The sequence below is a fragment of the Pongo abelii genome, chromosome 2 (assembly GCF_028885655.2).
Source record: "Pongo abelii isolate AG06213 chromosome 2, NHGRI_mPonAbe1-v2.0_pri, whole genome shotgun sequence".
In the NCBI taxonomy this organism is placed as follows: domain Eukaryota; kingdom Metazoa; phylum Chordata; class Mammalia; order Primates; family Hominidae; genus Pongo; species Pongo abelii.
In genome coordinates this window covers 51,475,788-51,494,342 of record NC_085928.1, presented here as the reverse complement: position 1 = coordinate 51,494,342, position 18,555 = coordinate 51,475,788, and the positions used below count along the sequence as shown (strand labels likewise).

At 45.5% G+C, this 18,555-nt stretch overlaps 1 protein-coding gene and 1 pseudogene across 1 annotated transcript; both read right to left on the bottom strand.

Moving 5' to 3' along the window:
* Positions 1-12,652: 12,652 nt before the first annotated feature.
* On the bottom strand, positions 12,653-13,768 carry LOC129054307 (double homeobox protein 4C-like; annotated as a pseudogene).
* Positions 13,769-16,407: 2,639 nt separating this feature from the next.
* On the bottom strand, positions 16,408-18,278 carry FRG2C (FSHD region gene 2 family member C). The gene is given in 5 exon segments (XM_063722645.1): positions 16,408-17,093; positions 17,095-17,132; positions 17,455-17,532; positions 17,762-17,839; positions 18,101-18,278. Coding segments are annotated over 5 exon segments (849 nt in total). The 3' UTR covers positions 16,408-16,616.
* Between the last annotated feature and the right edge of the window lie 277 nt (positions 18,279-18,555).

Here is an 18,555-nt window from a genome sequence, read left to right as displayed (position 1 = left end):
CCATCAAAAAAAAAAAAAAAAAAAAAAAAAAAAAAAAAAAAAAAAAGCCCAGGACCTGATAGATTAATAGTCAAATTTTAACAGATATATGAACAAGAGCCAGCACTATTCCTACTAAAACTATTTCAAGAAATAGAGGAGGAGGGACTCCTCCCCAACTTGTTCTACGAGGCCAGCATCATCCTGATACCAAAGCCTGGCAGTGACACAACAAAAAAAGAAAGCTTCAGGCCAGTATCCTTGATGAACATCCATTCAATAATCCACAACAAAATCCTTGCAAACCGAATCCAGCAACACATCAAAAGGCTAATTCACCACAGTGAAGTAGGCTTCTTCCCTGGAATGGAAGGTTGGTCCATCATGGGCAAATCAATAAAATGTGATTCATAACATAAATAAAACTAAAGACAAGAACCACGTGATTTTCTCAAAAGACACAGAAAAGGCTTCAGTAAAATTCAGCAATGCTTCATGTTAAAAAGACTCAATAAATGAGGTATTGAAGGAACATACCTCAAAATAATAAAGGCCACCTATGATAAACTCACAGCCAACATTATATTAAATGGGCAAAGTCTGGAAGCATTCTCCTTGAAAACTGGCACAAGACAAGGATGCCCTCTCTCACCACTCCTATTCAACAGTATTAGAAGTCCTTGCTGGAGCAATCAGACAAGAGAAAGAAATGAAGTGTATTTAAATAGAAAAAGAAGTCCAACTACTTCTGTTTGCAGACAACATAATTCTCTATCTGAACCCTGTAGTTGTGACCCAAAAGCTCCTTAAGCTGATACAACTTCCACACAGTGTCAGGATACAAAATCAATGTACAAAATTTGCTAACATTCCTATACACCAAGAAGAGCCAAACTAAAAACCAAATCAGAGAGGCAATTTTATTCACAATTTCCACAAAAAGAATAAAATACATAGGAATACAGCTAACCAGGGTGGTGAAAAATCTCTATAATGAAAATTACAAAACACTGCTCAAAGAAGTCAGAAAAAACACAAACAAAAGAAAAATCATTCCATGTTAATGGAGAGAAAGAAGTAATATCATTTAAATGGTTGTACTGCTCAAAGCTATATTAAACTACCAATGACATGCTTCACAGAAGTAGAAAAAGCTATTTAAAAATTCATATAGAACCAAGAAAGAACCTAAGTAGCCAAGGCAATCTGCAAAGCTTGAGGCATCACATTACTTGACTTCAAACTATACTACAGCACTACAGTAACCAAAACAGCATGGTACTGGTGTAAAAACAGACACATACACCAATGGAACAGAATAGAGAGCCCAGAAATAAGACCACATACCTACAACTATCTAATCTTTGACAAAGCTGGCAAAAACAAGCAGTGGGGAAAAGATTCCCTATTCAATAAATGGTGCTGGAATAACTGCACATACGTACAACTATCTAATCTTTGACAAACCTGGCAAAAACAAGCAATGGGGAAAAGATTCCCTATTCAATAAATGGTGCTGGAATAACTGGCTAGCCATATGCAGAAGATTGAAGTTGGACTTCTTCCTTATGCCACACACAAAAATCAACCCAAGATGGATTAAATACTTAAATGTAAAACCGAAAACTATAAAAGCCCTGGAAGGCAACCTAGGCAATACCATCCTGGACATAGAAACAGGCAAAGATTTCATGATAAAGACACCAAAAACAATTACAACAAATGCAACTATTGACAAGCAGGATCTAATTAAACTTAAAAGCTTCTGCTCAGCAAAAGAAATTATCAATAGAGTGAACAGACAATCTATAGAATGAGAAAAAGTATTTACAAACTATGTCTCTGACAAAGATCTAATATTCAATATAAGGAACTTAAATTTACAAGAGAAAAACAAACAACCCTATTAAAAAGTGGCCAAAGAATTGTCTATTCATGTCTGTAGCCTACTTTTTGATGGGATTGTTTGTTTTTTTCTTGCTAATTTGTTTGAGCTATTTGTATATTCTGGATATTAGTTCTTTGTCAGATATACAGATTGTGAAGATTTTCTCCCATTCTGTGGATTGTCTGTTTACTCTGCTGTTCCTTTTGCTGTGAAAAAGCTCTTTAGTTTAATTAAATCCCACCTATTTATCTTTTTTTTTCTTGCGTTTGCTGTTGGGTTCTTGGTCATGAAATCTTTGCCTAAACCAATATCTAGAAGGGTTTTTTTGATGTCATCATCTAGAATTTTTATACTTTCAGGTCCTAGATTTAAGTTCCTGATCCATCTTGAGTTGATTTTTGTATAAGGTGAAAGATAAAGATCCAATTTCATTCTCCTACTTGTGGCTTGCCAAATATCCCCATACCATTTGTTGGGTAGTGTGTTCTTTCCCCACTTTGTTTTTGTTTGCTTTGTCAAAGATCAGATGGCTGTAAATATTTGGGTTAATTTCTGGGTTCTCCATTATGTTCCATTTGTCTATGTGCCTGTTTTTATACCAGAACCATGCTGTTTTGGTGACTATGGTCTTATGATATAGTTTGAAATCAGGTAATGTGATGCCTTCTGATTTGTTCTTTTTGTTTAATATTGCTTTGGCTATGCAGGCTCCTTTTTGGTTCCATATGAATTTTAGGATTGTTTTTTCTAGTTCTGTGAAGAATGATGATGGTATTTTGATGGCAATTGCATTGAATTTGTAGATTGCTTTTGGCAGTATGGTCATAGACAATTCTCAGAAGATAAACAAATGACCAACAAACATATGAAAAAATGCTCAGCATCACTAATGATCAGGGAAATGCAAATTACAACCACAATGCAATGCCACCCTACTCCCACAAGAATGGACATAATAAAAAAATAATAGATGTTGGTGTGAATGTTGTGAAAAGGGAACACTTCTGCAGTGCTGGTGGGAATGCAAGCTAGTACAATCGCTATGGACAATAGTGTGGTGATTCCTTAAAGAACTAAAAGTAGAAGTACCATTTGATCCACCAATCCCACTACTGGCTATGTACCCAGAGGAAAAAAAAGTCATTATACAAAAAATATACTTGCACACACATATTTATCGCAGCACAACTTGCAATTGCAAAAATGTGGAACCAATCCAAGTGTCCATCAATCAATGAGTGGATGAGGAAACTGTGGTACATATGTATGATGGGATACCACTCAGCCATAAAAAAGGAATGAATTAATGGCAGTTGCAGCAACCTGGATGGGATTGAAGACTATTATTCTGAGTGAAGTAACTCAGGAATGGAAAACCAAACATCATATATTCTCACTTATAATTGGGAGCTAAGCTATAAGGATGCAAAAGCATAAGAATGACACAATGGACTTTAGGGACTCAGGGAGAAAGGGGAGAAGGTGGTGAGGGATAAAAGGCTACAAATTGGGTTCAGTGTATACAGATGAGGTGATGGATGCACCAAAATCTTACAAATCAATAAATAACTTACTAATGTGATCAAATGCCGCCTGTTGTCCTAAAACCTATGGAAATAAAATGTTTCAAAAGTGGGCAAAGGACATGAACAATTTTCAAAAGAATACATACATGTGACCAACAACCATAGAATACAAAGCTCAATATCACTGATCATTAGAGAAATGCAAATCAAACGCACAGTGAGACACCATCTCACACCAGTCAGAATGGCTATTATGAAAAAGTCAAAAAATAACAGATGCTGGCAATGTTGTGGAGAAAGAGAACATGTACACTGTTGGTGGGAGTGTACATTGGTCCCACCATTGTGTAAAGCACAACAGTGCTTTCCTCGAAAGAGATAAAAGCAGAACTATCACTTGACCCAACAATCTCACTACTGGGTATATACCCAGAGGTATATAAATTGTTCTGTCATAAGGACACAAGCACGTAAACGTTTATTGCAGGACTATTCACAATAGTAAAGACATGGAATCAACCTAAATGCCCAACGATGACAGATTGGATACAGATAATATGGCGCACTGTGGAGGAAAAGTTAAACATTAAATTTGAACTCAATTGAACAGGGACACAATGGTCACTAAGTCCTGGAACGAGTTGTGTGAGCCCCTTGAGGCATTCATCCAGTGCTGCTTCGGAGAAACAGTTATTGAAAAACAACAGTTATTGAAAAACAGTTATTGAAAAACAACAGGCAATTGCAAAAACAAGTTGACCTTTTTGTGTTCCTTGAGCTCAGTTGTGAAGGGCCCTCATGACTGGGCCTCATGACAAACAACTTGTTACAAAAAGAGCGCGGTTCCCAGAGTGCGCCGAAGCTTCATGGGACCCCTCCTCATCTGTGCACGGACTAGTGGCCAATTCTGAATCCCAGGCTGTTGCTTCCCAGTCTGGTGATGAATCCTCCATAGTCTGGTGAGTGTAAATATATATATATATGTATGTATATATCTTTTCCCTTCTCCCCTTCCCATTAAAATTTGTTTATTGTATCATTTGCTTATTATATCTATATTGCCATATACTCGGGATAAAGTCTATTTACCTTTAAAAGTATTGTGTGTTTCTTTTCTTTCCCCACACGTTTCCTACACAGAACAAACACATGCACCATGGAATACTATGCAGCTACGTGTTCTCACTTGTAAGTGGGAGCTACATAATGAGAACTTATGAACACAAAGAAGGAAACAACAGACAACAGACACTGGGGTCTACTTGAGCAGGGAAGGTGGGAGAAGGGAGAGGAACAGAAAAGATAACTATGGGGTACTGGGCTTAATACTTGTATTATGAAATAATCTGTATAACAAGCCCCTGTGTTATGAGTTTATCTATGTAACAAACCTTCACATGTACCCCCAAACCTAAAATAAAAAATTTTTTAAATCCTTTATGAAAGCTGTAAGATCTGCTCCTGTGTGTTTGTATGTCTATATGTGTTACATGTTATATGATAATATTTTGTAAATAAAGCTCATTCTTAAATTGTTAGTTAAATAGAAATGGCTTTACAATTATCCATTAAAAATAATTAGATACTTGCTTGATTTAACTGTGAGCTTATGTCTTTTGTTGAAAGTTTCTAGATTCACGGGTCTTGATAGGTGACCGTGATGAAGTACAGAGACATGTTCTCAGTGCCTAGACCAGCAGCTACAAGCCAGAATCAAGCAATCGGCCCCTTCTTTCTGTGCTTTTCCTGTTTTGCCTCCTGGCTATTTTAGGCAGGGTTGGATCCTCCAGTTATAGCCTTCACAGCTTTGTCTTTAGTCCTAATGGACTCAGGCATGCCCTGATATTCATAGTTTTCCTGGGTGCCATGTGGCTACTTGGGACCTAGAATTACTGAGGGAAGACATTACGGATGCTACCTGTGTCATAGTTTCAAAATTCTGTTCATTAATTTAAAATCTTAAAATCACGTTAAATTAAGTAATACATAACCAAAAAAAAAATCTTGAGTCATTTGTAAGCTAAAATAGTGAAATATTAACCATTAAAAATTAGTTTAGGTCTATATACCATGACATGTTACTTGTATATGGTATAGAAAACCTAAATATCTTTAGTTCTGTTAATAAACAGTAATTTGAAGAACTATATTTCTTAAAAGTTATAAAATGGTTTTTATCTAAAAATACTGACACAAGACAGTTCAAAATCACTTTTTCGGGTTTTCATTGAAAATTGGGGCTCCTAAGACTTAATTACTAGATATGAGAGAAACAATTCTGCATACAGAGTGTATAAAAAGCAAGATATGCTTTTTTTTTTTCTTTTTTGAGAATGAGTCTTGTTCTGTTGCCCAGGCTGGCATGCAGTGGCATGATCTCAGCTCACTGCAACCTCTGCCTCCCCAGTTCAAGGGATTCACCTGCCTCAGCCTCCCAAGTAGCTGGGATTACAGGTGCTCGCAACCACACCTGGCTAATTTTTGTATTTTTAATAGAGACGGAGTTTCACCATGTTGGCCAGGCTGATCTTGAACCCCTGACCTCAAGTGATGCACCTGCTTCGGCCTCCCAAAGTGCTGGGATTACAGGCTTGTGAACATATGCTTTCGATGATAAAACTTATAAAGACATAAAAATGTGTTTTAATTTTTTTTGGTTTGAAGTTAAAGATTTCAAATTGAAGAAGTAAAAAAAAAAACTACATAAAACTAGATAAATATAGAAAGTTGGGGGAAAATGCACAGCATAGCTTCACAAAAATCTGGGATTAAAAGATGACAACATTTGATAAATTTATTTATAAAGTTTTATTTAATTAACTTTAGAGGCTGGACGTGATGGCGCACGCCTGTAAAAAACTAAATTATCTTGCCAATTATGTCTAACTATGATAGTTTAAAGTCATTTCCACTGTAAATTGCTTAATTCTGAGGCAGTTTCTGAAAACTTTACAAGCCTGCAAAATCCTGGAATATTGTATCTTTAAGGAGGTTCATGAAAGGATGGAGAAGGTCCTGAGAAGCACTCTTGAATACAGGTTTTTGAGAACTTTAGAATTACATTATTTGAACTGGGTAAGAATTCCCAGAACTTTAATGAAGAGACTGACTGGTTAATAAAACTGCTAACTCAAGCAGAATAAAAATCAATTGAATACAAAGAAAATACTTTGCCAGATTTTCATGCCAAATCAGCTAGTACTTAAATTGTCTAGATAAAGAATTTGAATGAACGGCATAGTTCAAATCAAATTATCTATGATAATCCCTGATTAGTCAGTGCTAAGCACCTAAGTTGAAGAAACAGTCCAATGTTAAGCATGGAGAACCAGAATGTCTTCCTTGTCCTTCCTGAGTTCTGAAAGCTTTTCTTATTAAAAGTTCTGCATTCTGATTCTTGGGTGTAAGAGTAAAGCAAGATGGCAGAAAGAAGGCTCTACTGATTATCCCTCCTGCAAGGACACCAGATGAACAACTATTAATATCCACATAGAAAATACATTCATAAGAACCAAAAATCAGATGAGTACTCAAAGTACCTGGTTTTAACCTCGGATCACTGAAAGAGGCACTGAAGAGACAGAAAAAACAGTCCTGAAATCACCATTTCCTCATCCCCAGCAGTGATGGCATGGTGCGGAGATCAACTCTGGGTTCTGCGGGAGGGAGAACGCAGCAATTGTGAGGCACTGAACTCAGTGCTGTCCTGTTAGAGCAGAAAGGAAAACCAGACCAAATGCAGTTAATGCCCATCCACAGAGGGATCAATTAAACCAGCCCTAGCCAGAGGGGAATCAGATTCCAGTGGTTGGAACTTGAGTGTTTGGAAACCTGGCAACTAAGGGCTCCCACACTCTGTGTGTCTAAGAAAACTTGAAAGGCAGCCTAGGCCATCAGGACTGCAACTCTTAGGTGAGGCCTAGGGCTGAGCTGGGCCCAGGGACAGTGGACTGGGGTGGGGAGGGCATGCAACATACTGAGACACCAGCTGGGGCAGCCAAAGGAGTTCTGACATTATCACTCCGCTAACACCAGACTACACAGCTCATGGTTCCAAAAGGGACACCATCCTTCTGCTTGAGGAGAGGAGGGAAAAGAGTAGGGAGTACTTTGTCTTTCATCCTGGACACCAGCTCAATCACAGCAAGTTAGTGCACTGGTCAGAATCCTGAGGCCTCCTTTCCAGTCTCTGGCTCCTAGACATTCCTAGACACACCATGGGCCAGAAGGAAACCTGCTGCCTTGAACAAAAGAACCATGTGCTGGCAGGATTTATCGCCTGCAAACTTGAAAACCTTTGGGCTCTGAATAACCAGCAGCCATACCCAGGTACTACATCAAGGGCCTTGGATGACCCTCATAGACTTGCTAGACTTAGGTGAACTCAGCACATTACCAGCTGTGGTGGCTAAAAGGCAAAACTCCTTCTTCTTGGGAAAAGTAGAGGGAAAATTAAAGGGGACTTTGTCTTGCCCCTTAGGTACCAGCAAGGCCAGAGGTGGGTAGAACACCAAGCAAAATTTCGGAATCCCTGATTCTAGGACTTGATTCTTGGTTGGCATTTATGAAGCTGCCCAGGGCCAGTAGGGAGCCCATTGCCCTGAAAACGGCAAGTCCCAGGCCAGGCAGCATTCATCACAAGCTAAGAGGCTTTGGACCTTCTGGGAACATTGGTGGTAGCCTGGTAGTACTCATTGTGGCCTGAAGTGGCGGTGGCTACTCTGCCTTTAGGAAAGGAAGGGAGGAATAGGAAGGACTATGTCTTATGGTTTGAGTGCCAGATCAGCTGCAATGCAATAGAATGCCAAGTGGACTTCTAAAATTTTTCACTCTACTCCCTGACTTCTGAATGGCACTTCTGGACCCAGTCAGGGACTGAGGGCACTCACTGCCCTAAAGGAAAGAACACAGGCCTGGCTGGCTTTGCCACCTGCTAATTATAGAGACCAAAGGCCTTGAGTGAACATAGGCAGTCGTCAGAAAGTTCATGCAGCAGGACTTGAGCAAGACCCGGTGCTATGCTAGCTTCAGGTCTGATCCAGGGCAGTCATAGTGGTGGTGGCCAGGGGTGCTTGTGTCTTTCTTCTCCCAGTTTTAGGTGGCTTAGAACAGAGAGAAGGTTCTGTATATTTGAGAGAAAATAACGGTAGAGAAAAAGAGTCTCTGGCTAATAATCCAGAAAATTCTCCTGGATCTTGTTGAAGGCTGTCAAGGTTGGACTTCTCTGAGTCTGGAAGAATTACAGCATTATTGGGTACAAGGTACCCATAAAGCAGATATGGCTTAGATCACAACACCGAAGTCTTTTCAAATATGTGAAAAGTCTTCCCAAGAAAGACAGCTACAAGTAAGCCCAGACAGTGAAGACTACAATAAATTCTCACCTTTTCTCTTTTTTAATTTTATTTTTTAAACCTCTCATATGGTGCTGCATGCCCAAGATTTTAATGTCCAGACACTGAAGAACATCTACTAGCATCAACACCAACCAGGAAAACATGACCAAGTGAACTAAATAAGGCACCGGGGACAAATCCTGGAGAAAAAGAGATATGTGACCTTTCGGACAGAGAATTCAACATAGCTGTATTAAAAAAAAAAATCCTGAAAGAAATTTAAGATAACAAAGTAAAGAAATTCCAAATTTTATCAGCTAAACTCAACAAAGAGATTGAAATAGTTACAACAAATTAAGCAGAAATTCTGGAGCTGAAAAATGCAATTGGCATGCTGAAGAATGCATTAGAGCCATTTAATAGCAGAATGGATCAAGCAGAAGAAATAGTGAGCTCGAAGACAGGCTATTTGAAAATACATAGTCAGAAGAGAAAAAAGAAAAAGAATAAAAACAACAAATCATGCCTACAGGATCTAGAAAAATAGCCTAACAAAGACACATCTAAGAGTTATTGATTTTAAAGAAGATGTAGAGAAGGAGGCAGGGGTAGAAAAATTTATTCAAAGGGATAATAACAGAAAACTTTCCAAATCTAGAGAAAGATATCCATATCCAAATACAAAAATGTTATAGGACATTAAGCAGATTTAACCCAAAAAAGACTACTTCAAAGCATTCAATAGATCTTCCAAAAGTCAAAGATAAAGTTCTAAAGGAAGAAAGAGAAAAGAAACAAGTAACATACCGGTGAGCTCCAACATGTCTGGCAGCAGACTTTACAGTGGAAACCCTACCGGCCAGGAGAGAGAAGCAATAAATATTTAAAGTACTAAAGGAAAAAAACTTTTACCTTAGAATAGCATATACCGTGAAAATGTTCTTCAAATAAAAAGAAGAAATACTGACTTTTCCAGACAAACAAAAGCTGAAGTATTTTATGAATACCATGTCTGTCCTAAAGGAATGCTAAAGAGAGTACTTCAATCAGGAAGAAAAGGACATTAATGAGCAATAAATGATCACCTAAAGGTAAAAAAAATGCTCACTGCTAATAGGATACAAAACAAAACAGAATATTATAACACTATAGCTGTGCGGTGTGCAAACTACTCTTATTCAAAGCAGAAATACGAAATAATATCCAATCAAAAGTAATAACTACAACAACATTTCAAGACATAGCACAATAAAATATCAATAGAAACAACAAAAAGTTAAAAAGTGAAGGGATGAGCACACCCGTCCTGAGCCGTCCTGTGGTGGAAGCTCGGAGCTCGGGAGCCGGGGAAGGCCTGGAGCGTGGGAGGAAGTGCGGCAGCCCCGAGAGCCGGAAGCCTGGGCAAGGGACGGAGGCTTCGGCGCCCTCCAGCAACAGCAGGGCGGCGCCACATTGGTCCTGCGCGAGGCCTGGCCGCCGGCGACGGTGGGACGCTCTGGGAGTTCGGCGGAAAGCGCAGCGCCGCGACTGGTGGTGCTTGGCCTAGACGGGGAGAGCAGCCCGGCCACGGGCAAGCGGCTCCCGGGTGCCTGATCCCAGCCTCGCGGCCCCGGGTTGGTTATGACGCCTGGAATCAGGCGCGCGTAGCTGGACCGGGCTCTTGGGCCAGCCAGGCGCCACTGCCATTGTCTACGGCCATACCACCCTGAACGCGAGAGAAACCCAAGCCGCGGCCGTGGGCACGCTCGGCGCCACTGCTCCCGCCACAGGGACAGGCGCCCTCGACAACTTTCAGGGCCCACAGCACCAAGAGGACAGGGAGGAGCCAACAAAGGAAGGACGCTAGGAAACGCACCCCCAAAGCAACCAACCAATCCAAGCAAAAACACGTCTCAGGGCTCCGTTGGTTTTCCCGCGTGGGCGGCCCTGCCCCCCTGTTCTAGCCTGGCCCAGGCACCCTCCACCCTACCCTGGCCAAAGGGGCCCCTGTCTACCAGAGCAGAGCCTCCCTCTCCAAGGCTCTGTTGCTCTCCCTCTCTAGCTCCCTCACCCTCTCCCTTTCTCTACTTCTCTCTCCACCTTGCCCGCGCTCTCGCTCTCTCTCTCTCTCTCTCACTCGCAATTTCCCCGTCCCTCTCTCTCTCTCTATCGCTGTTTCTCTCTCTCCTTCCGTTTCTATCTCTCCATCCCTCGGTCCCTTGCTCTTCTTCAAGCTGTCTGTGTCTTTGTGTGTCTGTGTGTATGCTTGTGTTCCCGCGCGTGCCCCCGTGTGTGTCTGTTTGGGAGTGGGTTTGCTAGTGATTGTGGTGAGGTGTGTCTGGATGTCCGTCAGTACCTTTGTCCCGGGACCAGGCTGCCGACTCTATTGCCAGCGCGTGGGTGTCACAGTTGCCGTGATAGTCTCACACACCCAGGTGTGTGGATCTCGTTCATTTTCATGTAGACACTGAGAGCGAAACCACAGAGAGAAGGAACGTCCCGTGCATCACGGCCTGAGGTTGGATTCCTGTTTCCTGCAAAATGGGGAGTCTCCCATATAGCCTGTTTGAAAACTGGAAAGGAGAGCACCGACACGATGCTGGTCTTCCACGCATTCCTGGAAGTTTCTGGGTCCCCACAGAGCTCGGGAAACAGTCAACATGGTCACGCTTTCGGGGGGGTGGCAGAGACTTGAGTAACAGGCATCTTTGCAGAGCGCAAAGAAACGTGGAATCCAGAATCACGCTTCAGTTGGCCTGAGTGTGACTCCCATGTGGATGGGACTATCCGCCTCGCGCTCTGTTGCAGGGCTCAAGGTGGGGATATGTCATCTGTGAACCATGTGGATGAAAACCAGACAACCACCTGAGTCTCGGCTCATCGCTCTCTGGGGAATTCGCTCATTCCTTCGGAAACGGAATTCGTCTGAATCGCTCCTGGATAAAGTAACCAAGGCTGGCGATCCGGAGGGCCGCTGAGCGCCCCGCTGGCCAACGGGGCTGTCGGCCCAGCACTCAGCCTGCACTGGGCACCCAACATTTCCCGGAGTGCTGGGTCCTGTTGGTTCTGTACGCAGAAGACCGTTTTTCTCTCTGCCTTCAGTTCTCTGTTTCTTGCTCCTTTTGTCCCTCGGTCCATCCTTCCCTCTGTTCTTCCCTCCCTCCCCCGGTTTTTTCCTCCCTTTCTCCTGCTCTCCCTCTTTCTCTCCCTTCCAGGGTCCCTCCGTCCATCCATCCTTTCCTAGCTCCATCCTTCTGTCCCACTCTGTCTCCGTTCCTGTCCTCATCTCTGCCTGCCTTCTCTCTTGCCTGGAAATGGCAGCACCCCGGTTTGCGCGGGGTCTCGGGTCTTTATTTAGTTGCAAGGCGCTCCATGGTGCTGGCGAGAAGGCTGGCGGGACACGGGTTGGCAAGTGATAGTGAGCGAAGGGGCAGAGGAGTCGAGACCCGGAAAGGAGAACTGGCCTGGCTTCTGTCCCGGCCCAGTGTTTCGTGGACTGAGGTCTCCGCCAACCCGACTGAAGAAGGCGGGGGAAAAAGGGATGAGAGCTCCGCCTGGGCTGGTTAGAAAACCTAGGCTGCTGCCCACAAACCCGCGCATGCGCAGTAGACAGCCCACCTCCCGGTACCTGGAAGGACCCTGGGATCCCCGGGATGCTCAGGAAAGAATGACAGCTGTGTGGAGTCTCCCGCCGGACCTGGAACTCAGGGAGCCTAGACAGGTCAGCTGGAAGGGAAGACACGCCTGTCCATACCGAGCCAGAGGTTCACCGCGAAAGAGGCCGCCGCTCTGCCCCCGCCCCGCCCCAACCCCGCGTCCTAAAGCTCCTGCAGCAGAGCCTGGCTGAGGAGTGGTTCCAGCAGAGTGGGCTCTTCCACGTCCTTCAGCTCCCGCAGTGACACCGGACCTAGGAAAGGTTGTGCCTTTTGCTGAAACTCTGGGGTCTACAGGAGCTCATCTAACAGGCAGGGGGTGAGTGCAGAGGAGCGCCCCGGCTCCTGGAGCGGTTGGGAGGCTCCTGCATGGCTGGCATCTGTGCTTGACGCGGAGGCCTCCGGGGTCGCGAGCTTCGGAGGTGGAGGTGCCCCATCTTCGGGTTCCCACGCCGCCCTGGCGACCTGCGGCTCCAGCCTCACCGCGGACTCCGGTGGGACATGGGTGTCGCAAGCACACCTTGCCCCTGTGACTCAGCTTGAGGGGGCCCAGGCTGTCCCACCGAGCACGCGCCCAGCAGGCCGTCGCGCTGCGGGTCCTGGTCCTCCCGGCATTTGTGGGGGTGCGGATGCCTCCCAGGAGCCTGAGGGTGGGAGAGCCCCACTTCCGGAGGAGCCAGGGCAGGGAACACAAAGCCCCGCGTGCCGGGGCCGCTTGAGAGATCCCTTCTGTCTGGCGGCCTGGCTGGGCTGGAGCACGGGGACGGCCCTCGCTCCCTGGCTCACGAAAGATCCCTGGGGGAGAGCCCCAGGCGCTCAGGGCACGTGGGGTGCGGGAAGGCCAGTCCCCCACGCCCCGACGTGGGCGAAGGCGACCCACGAGGGAGCACGGTGACTCCCGCCGGGGGCCGCGTTGCACAGGCCGCCTGCGTGCGCGGGCGCCCTGCCACCCTGTCCCGGGTGCCTGGCCCGTCGATTCTGAAACCAGATCTGAATCCTGGACTCCGGGAGGCCCGTCTCTCTGGCCAGTTCTTCCCTGGCGGCGATGCCTGGAAAGCGATCCTTCTCAAAGGCGCGGAGGAGCAGGGCGGTCTGGGATCCGGTGACGGCGGTCCGCTTTCGCCTGCCTTCTTGCGGGCCGCGTCTCCCGGGCCAGGGCCGAGATTCCCGCCGGTGCTGCCTCAGCTAGCGTGACCTCTCATTCTGAAACCAAATCTGGACCCTGGGCTCCGGAACGCCGATGGCCTGGGCCAGCCCTTCTCTGGTGGCGATGCCCGGGTACGGGTTCCGCTCAAAGCAGGCTCACAGGGCCTCGGTTTGGCTCGGGGTCCATACGAGTCTCCTTCGCCGTCCTCGTCCTCGGGCTTCCGCGGGGAGGGTGCCGTCCGAAGGTGTCGGGAGAGCCATCGCGGGGAGCCCCGGCCGGAATTTCACGGACAGACACCGGCAGAGATAGGCCCGCGGGCTCCCGGGCACCTCAGCCGGCCTGTGCACTGGGCGCAGGTGCAGCCAGGAGGCCCTTAGAAAGACCTACCACCTCCACCCCGTTATGAACACGCATGAGCTCGGGGCCCAAGGTCCCGGGGTAGCCCGCCCTCCGAAGCCGAAAACCACAGGGACCAGGGCCTTGTGAGGTGGGTGGATGTAGGGCCAGATTGGAGGGGAAAAAAGGGGCCTCGGGGGCTGGCTCTCTGAGGTTCTCCAGTAATTCTATGGAAACTGGAAGCCGTTGTCTTGACTCCCAGTTTTCAGGCAGAAACCAACCTGAAGGGTGGAGTGTGGAACTGAACTTCCATGACAGTTTTGAGTTTTCCAGGCCCTCTCCGTGAAGGCGGCAATGCCTGTGGATGTCGCCGTTGCCGTGATAGTCTCACACACGCAAGGGTGTGGATCTCGTTCATTTTCATGTAGAAAACGAGAGCGAAACTACAGAGAAAAGAAACGTCCCGTGCATCACGGCCTGACCACGGATTCCTGTTTCCTGCAACAAGGGAAGTCTCCACTGTGGCCTGTTTGGAAACTGGAAAGGAGAGCGAAGACAGGATGCTGTTTTTCCACGCTTCGCTGGAGGTTTCTGGGTCCCCACAGAGCTCGGGAAACAAACAGTCAACATGGTCACGCTTTCGGGGGCCAGAGACACGTGAGCAACAGGCCCCCTTGCAGAGGGCAAAGGGGTGGGCCTGAGTGTGACTCCTGTGTGGACGGGACTATCCCCCTCGCGCTGTTGCAGGCTCAAGGTGGGGCTATCTCATCTGTGAACCATGTGGATGAAAAACGGACAATCACCTCTCTGGGCAATTCGCTCATTCCTCGGGAGGCGGAATTCGTCCGAATCGCTCCGGGATGAAGTGACCCAGGCGGGCGATCCGGAGGGCCCGTGAGCGCCCCGCAGGCAGACGCGGCTGTGGGCCAAGCACTCAGCCTGCACTGGGCACCCAACATTTTCCGGGAGTGCGAGGTCCTGCTGGTCCTGGAGGCAGAAGACCGCTTTTCTCTCTGCCTTGCTCTCTCTGTCTCTTGCTCCCTTTCTCTCTCTGTCCTTCCCTTCCTCCCTCCCCCCTCCCTACCTCCCTTCCTCCCCCCTCCCCAATTTCTCCTTTCCAATGTCCCTCTGTCCATCTGTCCTTTTCTCGCTCCATTCCTCCTTTTCTCTCTGTTTCTGTTCCTCTCCCCATCTCTATTTTTCAACATTATATGATCCCATTGTGTGTATCTGTGTGTTAACATTTTTAGCAATGAAGTTCATTTTCATTAAGATATGTATATTGTTATTTAGACATGTTATTTATGTATGTGCATTTGTTTAATAGACATAAATTTATTTCAGAGTTATTCTACAGCGTAGTGTAAGCATAACTCATAAGCCGTGTCAACCCAAAAATTGTGTGACTCGCGTTACTGTGATTCTTTTCTATTGCAGTGCTTGAGAATAAAATCTCTATATCTCCAATTTGTATCTGTGTATTACCATTGAATTGGCCCCATTTCCTGTAGTGACAGAACACTATTCCCGGACTATGACAAGAGCTGCGGACTGTGGGGAGGTCAGGGTTAGGATGATGCAGAAGTGAAGATAAGACATTCTCTTTTTCACATCTTTATTAAATACAAATTCCATATGAAATAAATTTAAAATTCCAAACAACATTAATGTTTATTTCATTACATAAAATGAAAATTATAAAGCAACCAAACAAGTCATTAATACACTTAGATAATGAAAGATTGTATGATCTCAGTACAAAATACAAGTAGAATATACATCAAATATAACAAATACACTGTGTTGTAGTCATATGCTGCAATACAGTACAATCAATTGAAATGTATAAAATACAATAAAATATAAATTCAGGATGTTTAAAATGAAATAAAACATGAGACAGGTCAATAAATAAGTACAATCATTTACCATTTAATATATCTTGACTTAAATTTTATGTAGAAATATTAAAAGTAAACAGATTGCATAGTAATTTTACTATAATTATATCAAACTGTAAAAATGTATAGACATTTTCCCACAGGGAGTGCTACTAATGGTTTGTGGATATTAGTACTCCATGGGTTCAGGCTGGAAGAGTGAGAGCCTACAACATTTTCTGGATTAAAAGAGAAGCAATTTCTTGGTAAAGCTGCTCATGCCTGTAACCCCAGCACGTTGGGAGGCGGAGGCTGGCAGATCACTTGAGTCTGAGGCCAACCTGGCCAACGTGACAAAACTCTACTAACAATACAAGAAAAAAAATTTAGCCAGGCATGGCGGTACATGCCTGTAGTCCCAGCTACTTGGGAGGCTGAGGCATGAGAATTGTTTGAACCTAGGAAGCAGAGGTTGCAGTGGGCTAAGATTGTGCCACTGCACTCCAGCCTGAGTGACATAGCAAGACTGTCTCAAAAAAAAAAAAGAGCATATAATTTTATATTTACTTTTCTACAATCTAAAATATGCAAATTCACAATTACAATCTAATATTTTTCTGATTATATAGAAATGCACGACTGTCATCAGACATCCAAAAGGCATCAAATGTCTAACATGAAATATAAAATTTTTCTATAGCCTTAGCGGTCTGCAAAATGCAGGGCTCAGCATTCTGAGTATACCGCTCAAGTTTCTTTCCTATGACTTCTTCAGGTTCTGTCATTTATTAACACAGTGTGTCTAAAATTGTCACTGCTGGTCATCTGGAAGAATCTGAGAAGAAGCAGGTCCTTGTTCTCATTCCTAGAGCTGCATCTCTGCTGAATAGGGTCAGGGTGCTCCCAGCTTAGCCTTATCTGATCCACTGACAGGCTCAGTTATCTCCTGCCCAGGGAAGGGATGGGTTTCTCTCTCCAAGGCTGAATCCCCAGGACCAGGCAGTGTGGCTGGGACAAGCCAGCTCTCAGCAGGGAAGACATAAGCTGCCTGGGTGGCCATGGAATACAAGGTCTGCACCTGGGCACACAGAGGCCCCCGGAGCTGAGTGAGCAGTATCCGCTGCTCACAGGTCAGTGGAGAATGGATCTGCTGTGCCCACACCTGGGCTAGGTCTTGATAAACAGCCTGTGACATAGCTCGCACAGAGGTCACCAAGCTTTTTCGAAGTGACGGTGTTTGGACTCCTAGGGCCCGAGACCTATGCCGCTCGCTGCGCCCAGTGCGAACCCTGGAATGTCCCCTATGGTGGACATCACAGGTCTCCTGGATTTCACTGTTGTGCACAGCGGTGGAGGATCTTGATTTTTTTATTCAACGTCAAGCTGCACTCCTCTTCTGGACAGTTCCCTGCAAAGAAAGCATGTGAGAGACTCATCAGAGCAGTCCCCACAGACCCTCATTTCCAGAACCCCTTGTGCACCCAGGTGAACCCCACTTGTTTCTCCCACTTCTTCCTGTCCATCTCAGCACTGGAATAAATTGAGGCTGAACCGCTTGTGAGTCCCCAGATATTCTCAGAGTGCCAAGATCTCAAAAATTTACTTGTCAATAAGTAACTCCCTTTCCGCTCCAGCCTCATATAAAAGTTTCCTGATTATTTGCTTTTTGGGGCAAACCAAAAACAAAAAACCACCACCACCACCAACAACAACAAACAACACGATTCTACCTGCTCTGTCTTGGCAGCTGTCCTTGGAACTGATTTTTCTTTTCCTGCAGTTTTCCCGGTATGAGCTGGACTCTGGTTCTGTGAGCACAATGAAAGTTTGAGAAAGTGCCTCCAACTGAACACCCTGAAATTCCTAGTCCATCCTGGACACACAGGAGCTGAGGTTACCAGCAAACTCCCTCTCTCTTCTGTTCTCCAGTGTCAAGGATCTGTACGGCCCTGGCTGCCAAGGAGCTCCCAGTTTCCTTGCCAGGGGAGCCTGTGTTGCTACCCTGTCCCTTCTCACCTTGAAAGAACCAAATCTTACCAGATCCAGCAGTGCTGTTCCCGGCCTTGAGCTTGGTTTCCTCAGAATTCTCCTTGTTTGGATGGGGCTCTGATCCTGCTGCAAAAGAAAGTTTAGATGAGTCACCTCTCCCTAGGAAGAGTCCCATAGTCTATCTCTGATGCATTTTTGCAGATCAGTCTTTCATGTGAAGCTCTTCTGCCAGTGTCACGAGTGAACACATTTCTCAAAGTCCCCTGAGAGCACCAAGCCATTTCCCATGCCCAAATCTCAAAATAAAACCCTACTAAAGACATATAGCTCAGTATCCCTGATTCCAACCCTCCTTCCAGCCTCCACAGGAGCAGCCCAAGGCCTTACCTTGCCTTTGTGTGTGCTTCTCACTGGAATGGGAGAAGGCGGTCTTGCCTTTTCCTTTGAATGGTTTCTTCTCATCTGAGCCCTTTTCTGTAAAGGAGATCTGCTGGAAAGGGGGCTGGTCAGTGGAGCACTGGATGGAGGAGCAGTGGAGATCGGCGTCTTCATTTCCCTTTCCCATGTTGAAGCTCAAGTCAAAGGTGCGCTCTCTCACACGTCCAAAGGCAGAGTGGGGGTTATTCTGAAAGACCTGCCTTTTATACCTCCCTCGGCTGGGCGTGGCTTACTCTTATTGGCTGAAGAGTTTTCTCATTTCTGCCGCTTCTTAGAGCCTCAATCAGAAGTTTCTTGCTGTAGTTCTACTGGGGACCTAGACACAGTTAAGGGGAGACATTTTCAGGGTCCTCTTACAGTGTCAAGAAAACAAAGAACTGGGAGCACAGGGATCAGAAGATCGG